This window comes from Cebus imitator, unplaced genomic scaffold, assembly GCF_001604975.1.
Source record: "Cebus imitator isolate Cc_AM_T3 unplaced genomic scaffold, Cebus_imitator-1.0 Scaffold2, whole genome shotgun sequence".
Lineage (NCBI taxonomy): Eukaryota > Metazoa > Chordata > Mammalia > Primates > Cebidae > Cebus > Cebus imitator.
The window spans coordinates 11,256,839-11,277,755 of record NW_016107317.1 but is presented as its reverse complement, the minus strand read 5'-3'; the positions used below and the strand labels follow the sequence as shown (position 1 = coordinate 11,277,755).

Genomic DNA, 20,917 nt, shown 5'->3' with positions numbered 1-20,917 from the left:
TTCGCGCGGATCCGGCAGTCGCCTGCCCCTCTAGTTTCGCACCGATTTCTTTAAACTTTTTTAGAAATTCCCCTCCCTCGTTCCCTCCTCTCCCCCTGGCCTCCTGCTCCCTCCTTCCCCTCCTCCTCCTCCTCCTCCTCCCCCTCCCTCCCTCCCTCCCTGCGCCGCCACCGCCGCCGCCGCCGCCGCCGCCGCCGCCACCGCCGGCCCATGACTGAGCCCCGCCGCCGCCGGCCGAGGAATGGGCTCCGGGCTCTGGTAGGAAGCGCTGGGAGCGGGGGGCGCTTTTAAAACACCGATCTGGGTTTTTTAAAAACCTCCTTTGAAAAAATAATGGCAAACTCGACGGGGAAGGCGCCTCCGGACGAGCGGAGAAAGGGACTTGCTTTCCTGGACGAGCTGCGGCAGTTCCACCACAGCAGAGGGTGAGAGCAGAACCGGGGGGGCAGCGCCGGGGCGAGCCGGGGCGAACGGGGCTCTCCCGCCCGGGCCGGGCGCGGGGTCCCGGCTGACAAGTGCGGGTCTTTCTCTCTCTCACAGGTCGCCTTTTAAAAAAATCCCTGCGGTGGGTGGGAAGGAGCTGGATCTTCACGGTCTCTACACCAGAGTCACTACTTTAGGCGGATTCGCGAAGGTGAGTGGAAGTTTTAATTTGTATTTCCCTCTCACTGGCCTCCTCCAAAAAGTCTCCTTTGACCCCAGAGTGGGCGCTTGGGGCTGGGGGGGTGGCCTGCGGGGGCAAAAGGCGTTCTTTTCGCTCCCAGCCGGTGGCACGGAGGCGGACGGCGGCGGGGCTGTTTTTGGCCTGGTGGCTCGCGTGCGCGCGGCGGGCGCGGGGCTCCCGCGGGCTGGCGGCCCGGCGCCGGCTAGCGCCCTGCCCGGTGCCCAGTCGGGCCGGCGGGGTCTGAGCGCCGCGGTGGGGAGTGCGGGCGTGCGGGGCGCCAGCTCGAGCCCCACGCCCGCCCCGCGCCCGCACCGCCCGCCCGCTCGCTCGCTCGCTCGTCAGCTCTGCCGCCGCTGCCGCTCTAGCACAGGCGGAGACACAGAGACACACAGACTCAGAGCAGTTTTCGTGCAACTCAAAATTAGCGCGGGCAGGTTTAACATCGATAATCGGCTGCGAAATGATCCCGGCAGCCGGGGGCACAGCCTCGGCCCCGTCGCCCTCGGTTTATACAGCTAACAAAAGAAACCAGGACCTGTCTCCAAATAGCCATCTTAGGCTTCAAGGCTAGGCAGAAGCTGTAGGCCTCAAAGAAGGGCCTATGGAGATGGATAGATCTGGGAGAGGGATCGGAATCGGCCCCGGCCCCGGACCCCCCAGAACCCGCGGACGTCGCTGTCCGGAACTGTATTGATCCTTTTGAACTTTTTTTTTTTTTTTTTTTTTTTTTTTTTTTTTTTAGTGTAAACGGACCGCGTTGAGATTTAAAAGGGGGCGACAGAGGGACTTGCGATTGGTTATTGTCCGGGCTTCAAAAACAAAACAAACCCACCAACCCCCCCAAACAAAACAAGTGGTATTAAATACAGGGCTGTCTGGTGAAGACATAGTGATTCAAGAAGCCCTTGCTTAGTAACTCTTACCGATCGATCAGAAACAACGATTGATGCCTTAGGTATCTACAGATCTCTGTAGAATGGGTATTTATTTCAGTTAGGTTAAGGTTTTTTTAGATTGTTCACTTTCAGACAAGTGTGCCTGTGTTTTCCCAGGTTTCTGAGAAGAATCAGTGGGGAGAAATTGTTGAAGAGTTCAACTTTCCCAGAAGTTGTTCTAACGCAGCCTTTGCTTTAAAACAGTATTACTTGCGGTGAGTAGTAGTGACTTTTCCATAGTATTTGGAAATAAGGGACTTATGGAGAGATTTGTTTTTAGCAAAACCGAAAACAAACCTTGCACACCAAACAGTTCCTAAGCTCTTGTTCATTTCAGACTAAGACACATTTAATATAAATAAAATGAGATTGTAGGAAGGTGAAAGTTATTTTTTTTTTTTTTTTTTTTTTTTTTTACCAATTTTAGGTCGTTTACATTTTTCATACAAAATCATTACAGGTGACATCCCAGCCCCCATCTTGGTAAACATTCTTTTGTGACATTGCTTTTGATCGCTTGATATCCACCGAATGGCAGAAAGGTGATGCTTAGTAAAAGAGTTAAGATAGTTAATGAAACTTTGTAATTTTTGGGAAAATTTTTTTTTTCTTTGTTTTGGAAACTTCTTTAGTTTAAAAAATTCTGACTTTCAGATTTTTTTTTTTAAATGAAACTTCTTGTTTGGAACAGTGTCATTGGATAGGTTTTTCAGTAGAGTATGAATACATGGCATAACATGTTGGTGCCTTAGGTGACCAGGATTTGTTTTGAGAATTTTTGTTGAATTTCCAGTGACTTAAAAATTTTCAAAATGATTATTATATCTCTAGGAAAATGGGGATGCTATGAAGTGGGATACTATACTTTGGATTTTCTTTCATTCTCCCTTTTTTTTTTTTTTTTTTTTTGACTGCTTATTTGACAAAGTTCTTACTCTGTTGGTATGTGATACAGTCTAGATGATATATTTTGTGGTTTAGTGTTTTTCTTTGCTTCTAGTTTTTCTTCTAGGAATCCTTTCATATAATTTATCGTGAAGTTGTGTATTATTTTTAATGCTTCAGAGGATTCTAAGCTAATTGGTATTATTTAAAACTAAAATGATATTTTTTGTATTTATTGCTTTTCAATAGTGATACTACAGGCCTTTTTTTGTAATGTGGATTCTGCATAATTTGAGTTTTGCATTTATTATTGCTTCAGATGCATTCAGTTATCATGTGTTACATTCAGCATTCTGAAATAGGAAATGCAATAATTGCACAGGTGTACTTTCTATTGGCTATCTTAGATTGACTTCAGGCTTGAAGCTGGAGTTCACAGAACTTTGTGGAGTAGTTATTGTGTAGTTATTGAGTTACAGAGGAAGTCTAGAAAATATTGATATGGTTGGTTGTCATCTGTTATGTGTGATGGCATTTGTGTCAGAGCACATTTTAAAATAAAGGGCTGAATCAGAAAACAAAATCAACCTCCAAAACTGTTGAGTTAGTAGTGGGGTGAGAAACGGAGAGTTTTATATTCATGGTGACATTCATTTGCTCATTTCCATTTATGATATTGGGAGGAACATATTAATACATATTATGGTTTTTTGGTTTTATCAGTTTAAAACATTTGAGTTTTGGACTTTTAAAATACATATTTTTGAAGTTTTGCTTCATATTTGTTAGATTGGTTGATTTAAATTTTAGAACCAGAAAGTACTATAGAATATACGTGGTTCGCGAGATGTATATTTTTCTGAAGAATTTACATTCATACTAATAGTTTTAGCATAATCAAAGTAATATCTAGGCTTCCAATTTTTTTGAACAAAAGCTGATTATAAATATTGTTTTTCCAGTTGTAATTTTTATCTTAGGAGCATATCATATGTTAATTATAGGTACTGTTTTTAACTGTATAGTTTCAACATTGTAAGTGTTTACATTGTCTTCAGATCAAATTGCACTTTATGCTCTTATTAGAAGCAGCTTTTTGAACTATGTCCTTAGTTAAACTTGTTTTTCCTTCATATGCCACTCTCCAGGTTTGTTTTTGCAGGGTTGTAGCTAGGCTACTAGGAAAAAAGTTGAAGCATTTGTTTTGGAAAATAAAACCATGTGAAGATTTGCATGGCTTGTAAAGAAATACAAAAGAAATGTGCTGGTCAAAAATTGGGTACTACCAACCTTGAAAGAATTTTTCCCTAGTGGTCTTATATTGCACAGTGAGAGGATATATATCATGCTGCCTTTTACACCTTCCTTGAAAAATCTTAATTGGCAGACAAGATGCCAAGTAACAGTAATTCTGTTACTTAACCCTAAGATTGCCTCTTCATGGTAAGAAATAGTAGTCAAGTGACTTGTTAAGTTACCTCTTTGGTACATCAGATTGAGTATCATCATTACTGATAAGCAGATAATGCAGTGTGTTTTTAAAATTACAGGCGGAATTATTTTTTAATATGAGCTGCTTTTTCATTTGACCTATTGTATGACTGTCATTAAGTGTGTTAGTTCTCTTTTACTTTACAGGTTTAATATTTGCTCACATTTCCCTGTAAATTTGATATTAATTGAATGGATGGCTGTTAGCCTAGTGTTTTATGATATATCTTCATAATATTACAGATATTTAAATTAGGAAGAGGAAGCTGGTATGCTGGCTATGTATATTCTAATAGTGTTGTTATTTTTGATACAAATACTGACAGTCATTAAATATAGACTTGAGTATTAATGGTCTGCCAGAAGTTAGCTTGATTGTCTCAAACATACATTTATTCAGTAACAGCTTGTCTACAAAAATTTATCAAAGTCTAAAATTGGAAATGCAGTTGATTGTTTTAACATTGGCATTTAATTTTTTTTTTTTTTTTTGAGATGGAGTCTTGCTCTGTCACCCAGGCTGAAGTGCAGTGGCGCAGTCTTGGCTCACTGCAACCTCCACCTTCCGGGTTCAAGCGATTCTCCTGCTTCAGCCTCCTGAGTAGCTGGGACAACAGGCGCCAGCCACCATGCGCGGCTGTTTTTTGTATTTTTAGTAGAGACAGGGTTTTATTATATTGGCCAGGCTGGTCTCGAACTCCTGACCTTGTGATCTGCCTGCCTTGGTCTCCCAAAGTGTTAGGATTACAGGCGTAAGCCACTGTTCCTGGCTGGCATTTAATTTTTACAAATATAAGTGCTTGCCTGTATCAAAGTATCTCACTTACTCAACAAATATGTACACCTACTGTGTACCCACAAAAATTAAAAATTAAAAGAAAGTTAAGTGCCTACTGATGATGTATAAAAGCAGTCTAAAAATTGGAGGCCAGGTGCAGTGGCTCACACCTGTAATTCCAGCACTTTGGGAAGCTGAGGTAGGTAGATTTGCTGAGGTCAGGAGTTTGAGATCAGCCTGGCCAACATGGTGAAACCCCATCTCTACTAAAAATACAAAAATTAACCAGGTGTGCTGGCACATGTCTGTAATCCCAGCTCTCGGGAGGCTGAGGCAGGAGAATTGCTTGAGCCCAGGAGACGGAGGTTGCAGTGAGCTGACATGTGCCACTGCACTCCAGTCTGACTGACAGAGCAAGACTCTGTCCTCCCCTGCCTCCACACGCCCTGAAAAATTGGATGTTAATCATCTATGATGTTTATGTACTTTTATTTTCATGCAGTTCCTTTTCTTGGCATGTGCATCTCAATGTGTTCCACAAATGTTTATTATTAGGATACTCCTATAGTATAAAAGGATAAGGTATAATTTCCCACATTTTGTAGGTAGAGAAATTAAAGTGCAAAAAAAAAAAAATTGAATGGCTCAAGAACATTCATTAATTGGACAAAAATATTGTGTTCATGATGTGTTCAATAATATTTAATAATTGTGAGTTGTTTGTTACAAATGATTTTAAGAAATTAAAATAACATTGGAAATTACTTATGGTTAAATTTATGCCCAAGTATTTCCTTCCCTAATGTGTTCCATATTTACTTGGTGGATTTTATTTTTTTGTTCTGTTTTGTTCTTGAAATTGGGGTACAATTTGCTGGTCTTATTTGGGTTAAGAATTTGAAACTTTGATATGAAGATTTAGGTAAATATTTCATTACTTAAAAATTTTGTTTTTGCTTATTGAGTCCAATATTATAGCCATAGTCAATGTTAACTTGATGTTTCCTTTATAAAACTTGATTTTTTGGAAAGGGGGTGAAATATCTTGGTCATTAAAAATTTATTGTACAAAACAGTATGTTACTAGTTTTCTGGCACTGAAATATTAATTTCTTTTTATATGTACCTACCTTTGGAATAGTCGAAAACTTAATTGTAGAGTTATGTTAACCATGGTAAATTTTCAATTGCATTGTAAATTTATTTTTTTTCTTTGGTATGTAAAGCTCTTTCTTAAATACACCAATTGAGGGAGTTGACATTTGTTAAATGGAATGAATACACTCATGTGTTCTCTGTAGTTAGTGTCCACCATATAGATCAATTCTTTTAAAAGAAAGCCTTAAGTAAATAAAAACTGAGTTTGTAAATTGCCAAACAGAGCTGAATAAACTGATTGCTCTCCTTATTCAAGGAAAGAAAATAAAAGTATATGGAGACTGGAAGACAAATATGTCAATAAATTATTCACACATGTATTTCAAATTTAACTTTGTGAACTATATTGTGTGTGTGTGTGTGTGTGTGTGTGATGTACGTATGTAAGTGTGTGTACACAGGGGTCTCGCTTTGTTGCTCATGCTGGTGTTTTGTTTTTTTTTTGAAACGGAATTTTGCTCTTGATGCCCAGGCTGGAGTGCAATGGCATGATCACCGCAACCTCCGCCTCCCGGGTTCAAGTGATTCCTCTGCCTCATCCTCCCAAGTAGCTGGGATTACAGGCATGTGGTACCACGCCCAGCTAATTTTATATTTTTAGTAGAGGCAGGGTTTCTCCATGTTGGTCAGGCTGGTCTTGAACTCCCGACTTCAGGTGATGTGCCCACCTTTGCCTCCCAAGGTGCTGGGATTACAGGTGTGAGCCACTGTGCCCAGCCACTCATGATGGACTTGAATGCTTGGCTTCAAGGTATCCTCCCTCTCAAGATATCCTCCTGCCTCAGCCTTCCAAAGTGCCGGGATACAAAAGTGATCAGCTGTGCCTGGCAATGTATCCGTTTTAAAAAACAAAAAACCTGATTTTGATATTTTCTGATATTCTGTTACAATTTTAAAGGGCATGTAGACTTGTTGAAAGGAAGAGGGAAAGTGGAGAAAATTGACTGACAGACTGAACAAAGCTCAGCTAGGTTAGTGTTATGTCTTAGAATCTGTGTTTTTAGAGCTTAAATTGCCCAAAGTCGAAATAAATTGAGTTCTTTCCAAGGTAGATAGTTTTTACTGAGGTTACAAATTTTCCTGAGGAGACAAACTGAGAACATTATAATTCCCAAAAATATTTATATGCTTTTTTTTTGTACTTAAATTTTCTACCTTAGCTGTTAACTAAAAATACCTATTTCTGAATAGAAGCACTCTTTTATAATTCTATCTTTGCTCTTTGTGGATTCAATATTTTCATAGTTGATTGTGTATGAAATCTACAATGTGTTTGATAGAAAAGTATATCACTACTAGATCTTTTATATTCTCAAACTGAAATTAGAAGTTGGAAAGGAAAGAAAAACAAATGTTTTAACTGCATTTCACTAGTCAGTGAGCAGGTACTTAAGATATATTTTTAGGTAAAGTATTTAAGAGTTATTATTTTCTGAAGGTGCTTATTGGGCATTTTCCAGACCTAGTAAAGTTTAATGGTAAAAATGAATTTTGTCTGAATTAGGAAGGACAGAGGATAAATGGAGCAGACTGGGATGGGGGCAAGAGGATTTTCCTTTTGTTGCTTTGATCACCACCCTCTTTTGTATTTAGGGTCAGCTAGAATAGAAATTCCCAGTTTGTGCTCTAGAAAGACTAGTTTTCCAGAAACGTTAAAGCATTTCCTTGAAAAGAGGTCCAGATGAACTTGAGCAAAAGGCTAAACTTGGGTTACTTTATTTCAGGATTCCTTAGCGACTTTATTTTGCTAATATGTATTGCGGATCTCTAGAAATTTGGGAGAAGTAACTATTCTCTTCCCTTCCCCATAGTAAATAGTGTTTCACCCCACAGTAAATAGAGTAACACCATGGCCAAAACTGCAATTACTTTTGCACCAGCCTAAGAGATGCATAACTATACATTTTCTACTGTTTATAGTATGATAAAAGAAATAACAAAAAATATCTTTCTGTTTTAAAACATAAATTTCACTTGTGCTTGGATATTTTTTGTGTATTATGTGGTGAATTGATAATTCATTTGACTAAATACATTGCAATTACCTTTTGCTGGAATGGAAATCTCTTGGTGATGTCTAGGAATAACTATCATGTTCTGAATTGTTGACCAATAATGATACATCCATATTTCATTAATATCTAAGTCAGTGTTTACAGGGTTTCAATCCTGTCTTACTGCCATAGAATTTTTTTGGTGGAGCCCCAGGGAGAATGGTGCTGTTTTTGATGTTTTGGCTGCCACGTTCTCCCAACCCCTTCCTCCCGCCCCCCCCCCCCCCCCCCCCCCCCCCCCCCCCCAGTTATACCATTGATTTTGTTGTCCTTTATTCCAACAAAAGAGCAAATCAATTTGTTCTTTAGACTGTCCTGAATTCTAGCTTTGATTGCTTTCTTCTAGTGTCAATTAACTTGTTCCTCTATCCCTCATACTTATTTGCTGAAAATTGATTGATCTCAAGGTTAATAATATTCAGATTCAATATTTTAGGTATACATGATAGGTAGTGCTATGCTTTTCATATCATGAGGCATATAATGTTTAGTTATCCCCGTTTAGCGATGATAAGATTGAACAGTGGTTTTAGGTATTAATAACTTAATTAATATGTATTTCTAAAAAGAATGCTCCAGGTGATTCTTAAGTACACTGAAGTATGAGAACAGTTGATCTAAGTATTGTAATGAAACCAATTTAGTTGCCGAGATAACTAGTTTAACTTGGATGAGCATGTTGGCCAGGATTACATCCAGAACAAAACCTCTAGGTGACATCTGGTTTAGGGGCACCTGCTCAAGCTGCACCTGTCATCTCTGAGCAGAGCTTGGACACACCCTATTCTTTGTCTCAGGATGCCAGAGATGATAACGAGGGCTCCACTTTTTAGTTAAGGGAAAAAAAGAGTAAATGAATTACCAAATTCTAACCTATCCTAAGTGTGTTTATGTTATTTGGATTTTTAAAAATTAATTAAAAATAAATTTTCCTTCAATTATTCCTAATTGAAGAATTTTCTTTTCTTTGTTTTTTTTGAGATGGAGTTTCGCTCTTTGGCCCAGGCTGGAGTAAGTGCAATGGTGCAATCTCGGCTCACTGCAACTTCTGCCTCCCAGGTTCAAGCGATTCTCCTGCCTCAGCCTCCTGAGTAGCTGGGATTCTGGGCATGCGCCACCAGCCGTGGCTAATTTTTTTTTCTTTTTTTTGCGAAAGAGTCTTGCTGTGTGACCCAGGCTGGAGTGCAGTGGCATGATCTCGGCTCACTGCAACCTCCGCCTCCCGGGTTCAAGCAATTCTCCTGCCTCAGCCTCCGGAGTAGCTGGGATTACAGGCACACACCACCACGCCCAGCTAATTTTTGTATTTTTAGTAGAGACAGGGTTTCACCATGTTGGCCAGGATGGTCTCCATCTCCTGACCTCAGATGATCTGCCCACCTCAGCCTCCCAAAGTGCTGGGATTACAGGTGTGAACCATTGCACCTGGCCATAGTGAATTTTCTTCATATATATATGTTTTTTTTTCCCATAGAACTTTACAGTATTCTTTACAAATGGGGCACCATTTGTTTTACTGAATTTACTGGATGCTTGTTATCTTTGTGAGAGTTTGTTGGTCTCTCCTAGTATTTCATAGTGGAGTTGACATACATAAATTTCTATAAAAATAGTACTAACAATAACCTGTTTTGTTTAATGTTCACTAGCTTTATTTGTCAAAACATTTTCACATGGGAGATTTTATTTTTATAATTTCAAATTTCAGAAGTAATTGTGTTATTTAATCTTAGAAAAAATAATAGGAAAACAAATTCTCTTTTTCGTTTGTTTTTTCGTAAGGGCAAGGGAAAAAATTCTTTATGCCACCCAAACGTTTTTCTTCCTGGGGCATATAGGCTACTTTTTTTGTTTGTTTGTTTGTTTGTTTGTTTGTTTGTTAAGACTCTAGGTTTTATCCAACTCCTATCCTTAAGTGTCAGCCATAATTGCTAGTAAAAATATATATATATATATATATATATATATATTATGTATTTTCAGACCATACTTTCCCTGCTTTACCTTCCCATTCCCTTCCCTGCTGATAAACTTGCTATTCATATTACAGAGCATTGTCTTTTTTTTTGAGATGGAGTTTCACTCTTGTTGCCCAGGCTGGAGTATAATGTTTTGATTGTGGCTCACTGCAACCTTTACCTCTTGGGTTCAAGGGATTCTCCTGCCTCAGCCTCCCAAGTAGCTGGGATTACGGGCGCCTGCCACGATATCCAGCTAATTATTGTTTGTGTGTGTGTGTGTGTGTGTGTGTGTGTGTGTGTGTGTGTGTGTTTAGTAGAGACAGGGTATCACCATGTTAGCCAGGCTGGTCTCGAACTCCTGACCTAAGGTGATCGACCCTCCTCGGCTTCCCAAAGTGCTGAGATTATAGGTGTGACCCACTGCACCCAGCCAGAGCATCATTTTATAGATAATCCTACATTATCCATAGTTGCTAATCATCTTGAGGCAGGTATATTCCATGTTCCAGGTGTGCCTGGCTTTTATTTCTATCAATAAGTAGTTTTTTAAATTACCATATAATTGGGTTAAAATATAAAGTTACTTTTTATGAAGAATTCAAATAAGGTTGTGTAATAATCTATTGTTTGTATATATATCTTACTGTAAAATATGGCAAGATTCCGTAATTCTGGTCTTTCTGAGTTTTTGCTCTTGTACTTGATAAATATTTATGTACAGTGCCCAGTGGTCAATTGCTATGTGGACAAAGGTGATGATTATTACATAGTACATATCTTTCATGGTGAAGTGTTACTGGGTGAAATTTTATTCTGTCTATGGTAGCTCAGCGATTAATTTTAAATAAATAAAATGTTAATGTAAACATACATGAGATCAGTGGGAACGTTCTGTTAAAATAGGTCAAAGAAAAGACCATAGTTAGGGCTTTGTCCAGAAAATACCTAATTTGTAAATTTTAAAAATGGGAGCCAGGCACAGTGTAATCCCAGCACTTTAGGAGGCCAAGGCGGGCCAGTCACAAGGTCGGGAGTTTGAGACTGGCTGGCCAACATAGTGAAACCCTGTCTCAACTAAAAATACAAAAATTAGCCTTGTGTGGTGGTGTGCACCTGTGGTCCCAGCTGCTCGAGAGGCTGAGGCAAGAGAATCACATAAACCTGGGAGGTGGAGGTTGCAGTGAGCCAAGATCATGCCATTGCACTCCAGTCTGGCGACAGTACGAGACTCTGTCTCAGAATAAAAATAAAAAAGGCTGAATTTAAATTTTTCAGTAGTAAGGCTCAGGTTGATCACACTTTCCTTAATAGTTCATAGATTAAGTAAATTAGCCATATGCTTGAGCTCAGATCAGATTGCATAGAAAGAACTTCATAAATAGTAGTTAGTGCCTTAGAGTAAACTGTACCTCAAGTGTGCTTGCAAATAATAGGTGGTCTGTCAAGAGTGCCTAAATGGTTTGGTATAATTTTTAGTTTACACCACTAAAGAGTCAAACTTCTGAATTTCTGAGTTGTTTTTTCAGGTAGCTCCATATTGCAATGTAGTAATTCAATCTAGTAGTAAAAATGTATGTGATTTTTTAATATAGTCCAGTTGAGTGAGAAATGGTGTTTCCATCATTTTGTTTGTTTCTTTCTTTATTTTTTTGCCATGTTTTTCCTTTTTTTGTTTTTGAGACAGAGTCTTGGTCTGTCGTCCAGGCTGGAGTGCAGTGGTGCCATCTTGGCTCACTGCAACCTCCACCTCCCAGGTTCAAGTGAGTCTCCTGTCTCATCCTCCCATGTAGATGGGAATACAACCCATCTACACCACCACACCTGGCTAATTTTTGTATTTTAGTAGAGGCGGGGTTTCACCATGTTGGCCACTCTGGTCTCAAACTCCTGACCTCAGATGATCCACCCACCTCTGCCTCCCAAAGTGCTGGGATTACAGGCGTGAGCCACTGTGCCTGGCCTGCTTTTCCTTTTTAAGATTGTAATTTTTTTTGCTATCTATATGTGAACTTCTGCTTTATATTTCCTGTAGATCAACCAATTAATTATTTTGCCACATTTGCTTTGTATTTTTCTTTTTGTATGTGATGGTGTACACACTCATACACACACATTATCACATATAAAAAGAAAAATACAAAGCAGATGTGGCAAGTGTGTGATAATTGTCAGTGTTGTTTATTCATTTGCTATTATTACGGTATAATATCTTTTATTTACGTGTTATTACCTAAGAATAAAATAATTCTCTAATGTAACAATGGACAGTTATTACATTCAGAAGCCTTAACATGGATAAAATTGTATTCTCTATTATGTAGACCTGAAATCAAATTTTAACAATTGTCCCAAAGATGTCTTTTATAGCAGTCCTATCTCCCCAGCCCATTCATTATCTTGTACTGCATGTAGTTATCATATCTCTACTCCAGCCTTTTTTGCCTTTTGTGATGTTACCATTTTGTACTGTACAGGCCAAAAGTACTATAAAGTTTGGATTTGTCTAGTATTTTTTCAGGATTTAAGTTAGGCATTTTTGGCAAGAGGCATGTCATGTCACTTTGTCCCGTTATTGCTGAGGTTAAGTGATATCCTGATTTCTCTACTGTAAAGTTACCATTTTCTCTTTTTGAATTAAGGAGTAGTAATCTGTGGCAACATACCTTGAGACCATGTAACTATCTTGCTTACCATCAAACTTTTACCCAGTAGTTTTAACATCCACTGATGGTTTGGGCATGAATCAGTTATTAATATACTTGCATTTATTTGTGCTTGAATCAGTTATTAATATGATACAAGCATTTTATGATGCTTGTTTTCTAACTCTGTCATTTCCTTTTACATTTGTTTGTTTTTTGAGACAGGGTCTCACACTGCTCAAAACACCCAGCTGGAGTACAGTAGCACAGTTACGGCTCATTGCAGCCTTGACCTCCTGGCTCAAGCCATCCTCCCACTGCAGCCTCCCAAGTAGCTGGGACTATAGGCGCTGGCCACCCTGCCTAGCTAATTTTTTTTTTTTTTTTCTTGAGACGACGTCTCACTCTGGTGCCCCAGGCTGGAGAATGGCGCGATTTCGGCTTACTGCAACCTCCGCCTCCTGGGTTCAAGCAATTCTCCTGTCTCAACCTCCTGTGTAGCAGGGATTACATGTGTGTGCCCCCATGCCTGGCTAATTTTTTCATTTTTAGTAGAGATGGGGTTTCACCTGTTGGCCAGGCTGGTCTCAAACTCCTGACCTCAGGTGATCTGCCCTCCTCTGCCTCCCAGAGTGCTGGGATTACAGGTGTGAGCCACTGTGCCTGGCCTATTTTTTGTATTTTTTGTAGAGACAGGGTTGTGCCGTTTTATTCAGGCTGGTCTCAAACTTCTGGACTTAAGCAATCCACTTGCATTTGGCCTCCAAAGTGTTAGGATTACAGGGATCAGCCACTCCTCCTGACTTCTTTTGCATTTATTAGTTGATAGTCTCCAGTAAGGGAAGTATTTTCATTCTTATTTCTTTATTGATTCAACTTTTACTTTATACAATGGTTAAAAACTGTCATCGTTATGCATTTGGTTGCTTAGATTTGGCCAGTGGGAGCCTTTTTAAGCTAGCTTCTTTTATCTTTTTAACATGTGTCTATTATTCTTGGGCCCTTCCTTTTTGATAAAATAAGATCTTCCAGGGTCATCTTGTATTTTGCCTACTCAGCTCTAGAATCATCCATTTCTCTGAAAATTCTGGTTCCATTTAGTGTGGAATAGTATATAGAAACCAAGGTCGAGGTGATAGGTGTGCTCATTGCTATTGGGTTATTTTTTCCTCTAGCCCTTTTGGAGAACAGAGCTGGGGAAAAAATTATTTTATTTGTAAATACACTTATTTTGAAAATCATGAGGCTATGCTGATACTTCTAATTGCAATCTGTACTAGCTAGTTTGTTCTTTTACTTCTTCCATTCCATGTATCTCTCTTAACCTGCAGTAAGAATCCTAGTTTTCGACAATAGTATATATATGTCTTCTCAGCTCTGGAGTACATATAGAATACTTCCAGAATTGTTATCCCACAACAAACAACAAACCTGCCATGTAGAGCTACTGATTTGCTTGAAGTTCTTTTTGTGTTTGTGTATTGTTAAAGTACAGACACGCAGTGGGGCATAAAATGTTTTGGTCAGTGATGGACTGCATATATGATTGTGTTCCCGTAAGAATATATTATTGTATTTTTGCTGTACCTTTTCTGTGTTTAGATAACGTTTAGATTCACAAATATTTAGCATTGTATTATGGTTGTCTGCAGTATTCAGCACAGTAACATGCTGTATTGGTGTGTAGCTTAGGAGCAATAGGCTATGCCTTATAGCCTAGGTGTGTAGTAGACTATATACCATCTAGGTTTGTGTAAGTGCATTCTATAATGTTTGTTGAATTATGGAATTCAAGAAATTTTATTTATGAATATGCAAAACATGTAAGATTAAGATTAGGCCTAGTTTCCCTTCCTAAAATAAAGCTCATTAAAAATATATATTTTGCCTTTTTTCACTTTGTATATCTTAAAAAATCACTAAGCTCATAGAATCCCATTATTTTCTTTTTACAGCTGCATAATATTCCTTGTGTAGTTATATCCCAGTTTATTCAACCAGTTCCCAACATAATGGCACTTAGATTGTTTCCAATGTTACTGTAGTAAATAATGTCATCTGAATAATCTATAAATATTAGTAACCTTATGCAAACCTATTTTCAGATTGTTGCCCCTGTGTCTTTAGAGTTAACTACTAACGTGGGAATTGAAGCAGCAATCAAAGAATAAATGCATATGTAGTTTTGTTAAATAAGTAGTTTTGTTAAATATTGCCAAATTCCCTTTGTAGGAGATAACTTTTTTGCATTTCTACCAACAGTGTATGAAAATACCTGTTTTCCACAATTTTGCTGTGTTGTCAGGCTTGTTAAATTTTTCCAATATGGGGGATTAAGAAATGGTAACTCCCTGTATTTTAATTATTGAGGCATTACAGCATGTTTGTTTGTTTTTTAAAGAGGCAGAGTTTTGCTGTATTGCCCAGGCTAGACTGCAGTGGCTATTCACAGGTGCAGTCATAGTACATCATAGCATTGAACTCTTACTTTCAAGCAATGATCCTGCCTCAGCCTCCTGAGTAGCTGAGACTACAGATGTGCATCACTGTGCCTAGCCTTTTTAACATGTTTTAGTCTTTGATAGTGCCACTCTCACCTCATTGTTCTTTTTTTAACAAGGTTATTCTTTTATATTTATTTTTCCATGTGAACTTTAGTATCAGATTGTTCTAGTTCCAGAAAAAAAGCTTGTTGGTCTTTTTATGGGGGTTATGTTAAATTTATAAGTTGGAGAACTGATTTTGTGATGATACTGAGTTGACTATCAGAGCAGTGGAAGTCTTTCCATTTGTTCACATCTTTTTTGTGTCATTCAGGAGCCTAAAGTTTTCTTTATATAAGGTTTGAACATTTCTAAGGTTTACTCTTAGGGATATTGTTATTGTTGTTGCTACTGAAAATGTGGTTTTCTTTTCCATGCTGTCTTCTTATTTGTTACTGTTATTTATATAAAAACTCTTGAACTTTTGTATTTTCTAACCTGCTGCCTTAATAAATTGTTTTATAGTTTCAATTTTATGATTGATTACCTTTTTTCTTTTTTTTTAGAATTTTACATGTATACTAGTATGTCATCTGTAAATAGGGATTGTTTCACTCTTCCAAGTTATGCCTCACATTACTTTCTTTGTCTAATAGCATTGGCCAATATATCCATACAGTTTTAAATAATAGGGAAAAGGGAAATGTCTTTTCCTTGCCTTTTTGCTGACCTTAGTTTGATGCTCCTAACATTCCTCATTGAGTGAGATACTGCCTGCTATAAATTTTGATGTAATCTTAACTATTGACTTTAATTGTAATAATCCTGTGATATGCTGTTTATTTAATGAGTGATATTATTAGACTTATAAATCAGATTTAGTGATTTTTTGTGTGTTATATACTAGATTTTGGTTTCTATTTTTTAATACATAGGTATTATCTATATTTAAGAGAGGAATTAATGAACATAAATTTAACACAAAAATATGAGTCAGCTACAGTGCTAACTGATAAATTTGGGGGAAAATTACCTTTCTGGTTCTGTCTATCTATGAAACAGTTTTTGCTCTTTTGTTCTTTGCTGGCCATTGATTACATTACTTGATATATAAAAATAAGGCAATAATTTAAATTATTGCTTGATTTTTATATTCTCAAGGTGAGAAGTAGTTATTTTAGTCTTATAAGTCCTCACTATAGGTTAATGCACCCCCTAAAGAAGAAAGGCAAATTTGTACTTTAATCACAGTCAGAAATCTTATGTTTGTTTGGGTGAATCCATTTAAATTCCTCAATGCTAAATTAAATGTGTTATGTTTTTACATGGTATTTTTGATCTTCAGAATTAGTTGTAATTTGGTTATTTTTTTTTTTTTTTTTGGAGACGGAGTTTCGCTTTTGTTACCCAGGCTGGAGTGCAATGGCGCGATCTCGGCTCACCGCAACCTCCGCCTCCTGGGTTCAAGCAATTCTCCTGCCTCAGCCTCCTGAGTAGCTGGGATTACAGGCACGCACCACCATGCCCAGCTACTTTTTGTTTTTTTATTTATTTTTTTTTTTTTTTTGGAGACGGAGTTTCGCTTTTGTTACCCAGGCTGGAGTGCAATGGCGCGATCTCGGCTCACCGCAACCTCCGCCTCCTGGGTTCAAGCAATTCTCCTGCCTCAGCCTCCTGAGTAGCTGGGATTACAGGCACGCACCACCATGCCCAGCTATTTTTGTAGTTTTAGTAGAGACGGGGTTTCACCATGTTGACCAGGATGGTCTCGATCTCTTGACCTCGTGATCCACCCGCCTCGGCCTCCCAAAGTGCTGGGATTACAAGCGTGAGCCACCGTGCCCGGCCGTAATTTGGTTATTTAAAAAAATCTTGCTAGTTCTGAGAATTGCTTGGAGCATCTCTTCTTCTTTGACCCCCTCTTTATAAACTATAGAGGTTAGCTTAAATGTGCGTGTGTGTGCAGGCGCATGTGTGTGTGTGCAGCACATGTGTGTGTGTAAATAGCACTCTTTAGAATTTTAAGTAAATTGCCTGCCGATTTCTTGATCAGTTCTTGCCCATGACGAGTCTTATAGGAATTTACCAAGCCTTACATATTTAAAGGGGTAAGTTGAAGTAGATAGTAGCTATTGTATACAAACTTAATGTTTTGTAGAAGCTCAGTAGCATACATTTCAGGGCCTGAAAAAAGAACCGTGTAGTTAGCTATAATAGGATATAGCTACTGAATCTATTTATTAATTTGTGGTATCATCAATCTTAATACTAGAAGGGTTTTTAAGAAGATGTTCTAGCGCTCTGCTTTCTGGAAGGGTAGAGATAAGGATATTTTTTCAGGTAGGCCTGCATGGGGATAATTGACTTGCCTAAGTTCATTACTACTGAATGATGGAAGGGAAAAGTGGAAACCAGATCAGAGCTGCATTTATTACACTAACCACTCCATTCTGTTTTAAAAGGAATAATTGTAGGAGATTATCAGAGATTTCTTTGCTATATAAAATGGGGCCTTTATTTATTTTATTTTTTTTTGAGACAGTGTCTCACTATGTCTGTCACCCAGGCTGAAGTGCAGTGGTGCAATCTCGGCTCACTGCAACCTCTGCTTCCCGGGTTCAAGTGATTCTCATGTTTCAGCCTCCTGAGTAGGTGGACTACAGGCACATGACAACATGCCTGACTAATTTTTTTGTATGTTCAGTAGAGACGGGGTTTCGCCATTTGGCCAGGCTGTTCTCGAACTCATGGTCTCAAGTGATCTGCCCACCGTGGCCTCCCAAAGTGCTGGGATTACAGGCATGAGCCGCTGCACCTGGCCTGTTTTTATGTTAAGATGATTCTACTAGCTTATACCATCTGTAAGGCATAGGTATTAAATTGTTGGCCGGTAGAAGTGATAAATCTGCACTTAATCACTTGGAGAAAAAACACTTTTTACTGCAAATATTCTTTATTTTAAAAATTTGACTTATAAAAACCTAAACTTACATATTTGATAAAGCTTATATATTTGATAAATTCTTTTTTTTTTTTTTTTTTTTTAAATAATCAAGGATACTTATTTAGTTTATACAAGTTTAGTCTGGCACATTATTTTTTAGGTGGAGACCTCTACTGGAAGTATGAAGTAATAGATAGATATAGATAGTAATAGATAGATTCTATTTTTTTTTTCCTTTGGAGAGAGGATCTCACCTCCCAGGCTGGAGAATGAAGAGTAGTGGTGCAATGATGGTTCACTGCAGCCTCAACCTTCTTGGCTCAAGTGATTCTTCTACCTCAGCCTCCCTAGTAGCTAGGATTACCGGTGTGTGACACCATCCCTGGCTAATGTTTAAAGTTTTTGTAGAGACCAGAGCTGCCTGTGTTGCCCAGGATGGTCTCAAACTCCTGGCCGCAAGTGATCCCCCTGGCTTGGGCTCCCAAAGTGTTGGGATTTCAGACATGAGCCACCCACTTAGCCTGACTCTATTACTGTAAAATATCTAGACAAAGGGATGGTAGAAAGATACGTTTTAAAAACAGTCAATGTAACATATCCTAAAGTTTTTTAAAAAGTATTTTTCTTATGAAACTTTAATAATATATTTTTGGTTTATGACACCACATTAAATCTTTTAAAAAGCAGACTATTAAGTTCATATTTTTTAAGCTAACATTTATTGGCCATGTGCCAGGCACAGCACTGAGTGGTAACTTATTTCTTCTTCACACCTCCCTATGACATAGATACTGTTGTTATCCTGAAATTATAGAGGAGAAAACAGGACAAAGGCATTTAAGAACCTTGCCCAGGGTCACACAGTAAATTCAGGACCTAGTATTTAAACCTGGGCCATCTGATTAATGGAATCTGATTCTGGAACCTAGGCATGTTATACTATCTTTCCCCAATTCACATGAATATAATTTTCTTAAAAAGTATTTGAAAATAAGTCTTGAAGGGAACAAACAAAATATGAAAATGGTTAGGGTAGTTGTGGGATTGTGGCTTTTTATTTTTATTTTAAAAATTCTTTCATGTATCTTTTTACAATAAAATGTGTTGCTGTATAGTTTATAGTTTAGTTTTACAAATATTTGTCTTAGTGGATTTTTGCAACAACTCTACCAAATAGGTATTAACCTCTTTTGTAGATCAGGAAAAAAGCCTGTAAGTACCATTGCTAGTACAGAATTAGAGTTTAGTTTTGTGAATTACAATGTACTGCTCCTATTTTACTATCAGAGTCTTGGGGTCAGGGACTTTTTTTTAAAACAGTGATGTACTTTTTAGCATTTGATACATTGCAGCTGAATTCAATTAGGATCTGCTGCCACTTGGGGACCTTCTTATGAACTCAGGTGGGTATGGTAAGCCTCTCAGCAAATGGGAAATCTAATTTGGGAAATTCTGACAGAATTGAAAATTTCTAACCTACAGAATTAATAGTATAGCATTTCATTGGTCTGGCCCTAAAGCTTAACATTTCTTTGTGTGTGGTTTTATTAAACAAGCAGAGTCAGTAATAGTTGTGGAATATTTATTAACATTGTGGTAAATATGTCATTTTGTGCAATTTTATGCAGTATTTAAACTCTTTTTTAAGTAAAATAGACACGAATGTCTCCCTATCTGTCTTTACAAGCTACAGTCTTGTAAAGAATCTTGTGTAGGGTGAGATTTGACAGAGTAATACAGACGTACCTGAGAGATACTTCAGGTTTGATTCCAGACCACTCCTACCCACATTAAAATGAATATTGTAGTAAAATGAGGATGAAGTTTTTTGTTTCCCAGTGCATATAGAAGTTATGTTTACATTATATTAGTGTTCAATAGCATTATTTCTCAAATAACAATGTACAGCCAGGTATGGCGGCTCAATGGCCTATAAGCCCAGCACTTTGAGAGGCTGAGGCAGGAGGATTGCTTAGCCCAGGAGTTTGAGACAGCCTAGGCAGTCTCAAATTGTCTAGTGTGTTTGAGACATAGTGAGACCCTATCTCTACAAAAAAAAAATTTTAAGTAGCTGGTTATGGTGGTGCATGCCTGTGGTCCCAGATACTTGGGAGGCTGAGGTGGGAAGATTGCTTGAACCTAGGAGGTTGAGGCTGCAGTGAGTCATGATTGTGCCACTGCAGTCCCATCTAGCCTGGGCAGTAGAGTGATACCTTGTCTCAAAGAAAAAGAAAAACCTTATTGCCAAAAAGTGCTAACAGTCATCTGAGTTTTCAGTGAGTCATAATCTTTTTGCTGGTGAAAGGTCTTGCCTTGATATTGATGGCTGCTGACTGATCAGGTTGGTGCGTACTAAAGATTGGGGTAGATGCAGAAATTTCTTAAAATAACAATGAAGTTTGCTGCATCGATCAACTCTTTCTTGCACAAGACGTTTCTCCATAGCATATAATGCTGTTTGGTAGCATATTATCCACAGTAGAACATAACTGGAGACAGTCATCACAAACCCTGACACTGCTTTGTCAACTAAATTTATATACTGTTCTAAATCTTTTGTTGTCATTTCAGCAGTGTTCACAGCATCTTCATCAAGAATGCATTTCATCTCAATAAACCACATTCGTTGCTCTTCCCTGAGAAGGAACTCCTCATTCATTCAGGTTTTATCATGAGATTGCAGCAGTTCAGTCACATCTTCAGGCTCCACTTCGAATTCTAGTTCTTTTGCCATTTGCACATCTGCAATGACCTACTCCACTGTAATCTTGAACCCCTCTAAGTTATCGATGAGGGTTGGAATCAACTTCTTCAAAACTGTTGATGTTCACATTTTAACCTGCTATGAATCACAGATGTTCTTAATGGCATCTAGAACGGTGAATCCTTTTCCGAAGATTTTCAGTTTACTTTGCTCAGTTC

At 38.3% G+C, this 20,917-nt stretch overlaps 1 protein-coding gene across 1 annotated transcript in view; it reads left to right on the top strand.

The window, feature by feature from the left end:
• Window positions 1-177: 177 nt before the first annotated feature.
• ARID2 (AT-rich interaction domain 2) overlaps window positions 178-20,917 on the top strand; it is a 196,032-nt gene continuing 175,292 nt past the window's right edge. The window contains exons 1-3 of the mRNA XM_017529648.2: window positions 178-425; window positions 541-634; window positions 1,717-1,814. Coding sequence (XP_017385137.1) covers window positions 334-425; window positions 541-634; window positions 1,717-1,814 — 284 coding nt within the window. The 5' untranslated portion in view covers window positions 178-333. The remainder of the gene's footprint in view (window positions 426-540; window positions 635-1,716; window positions 1,815-20,917) is intronic.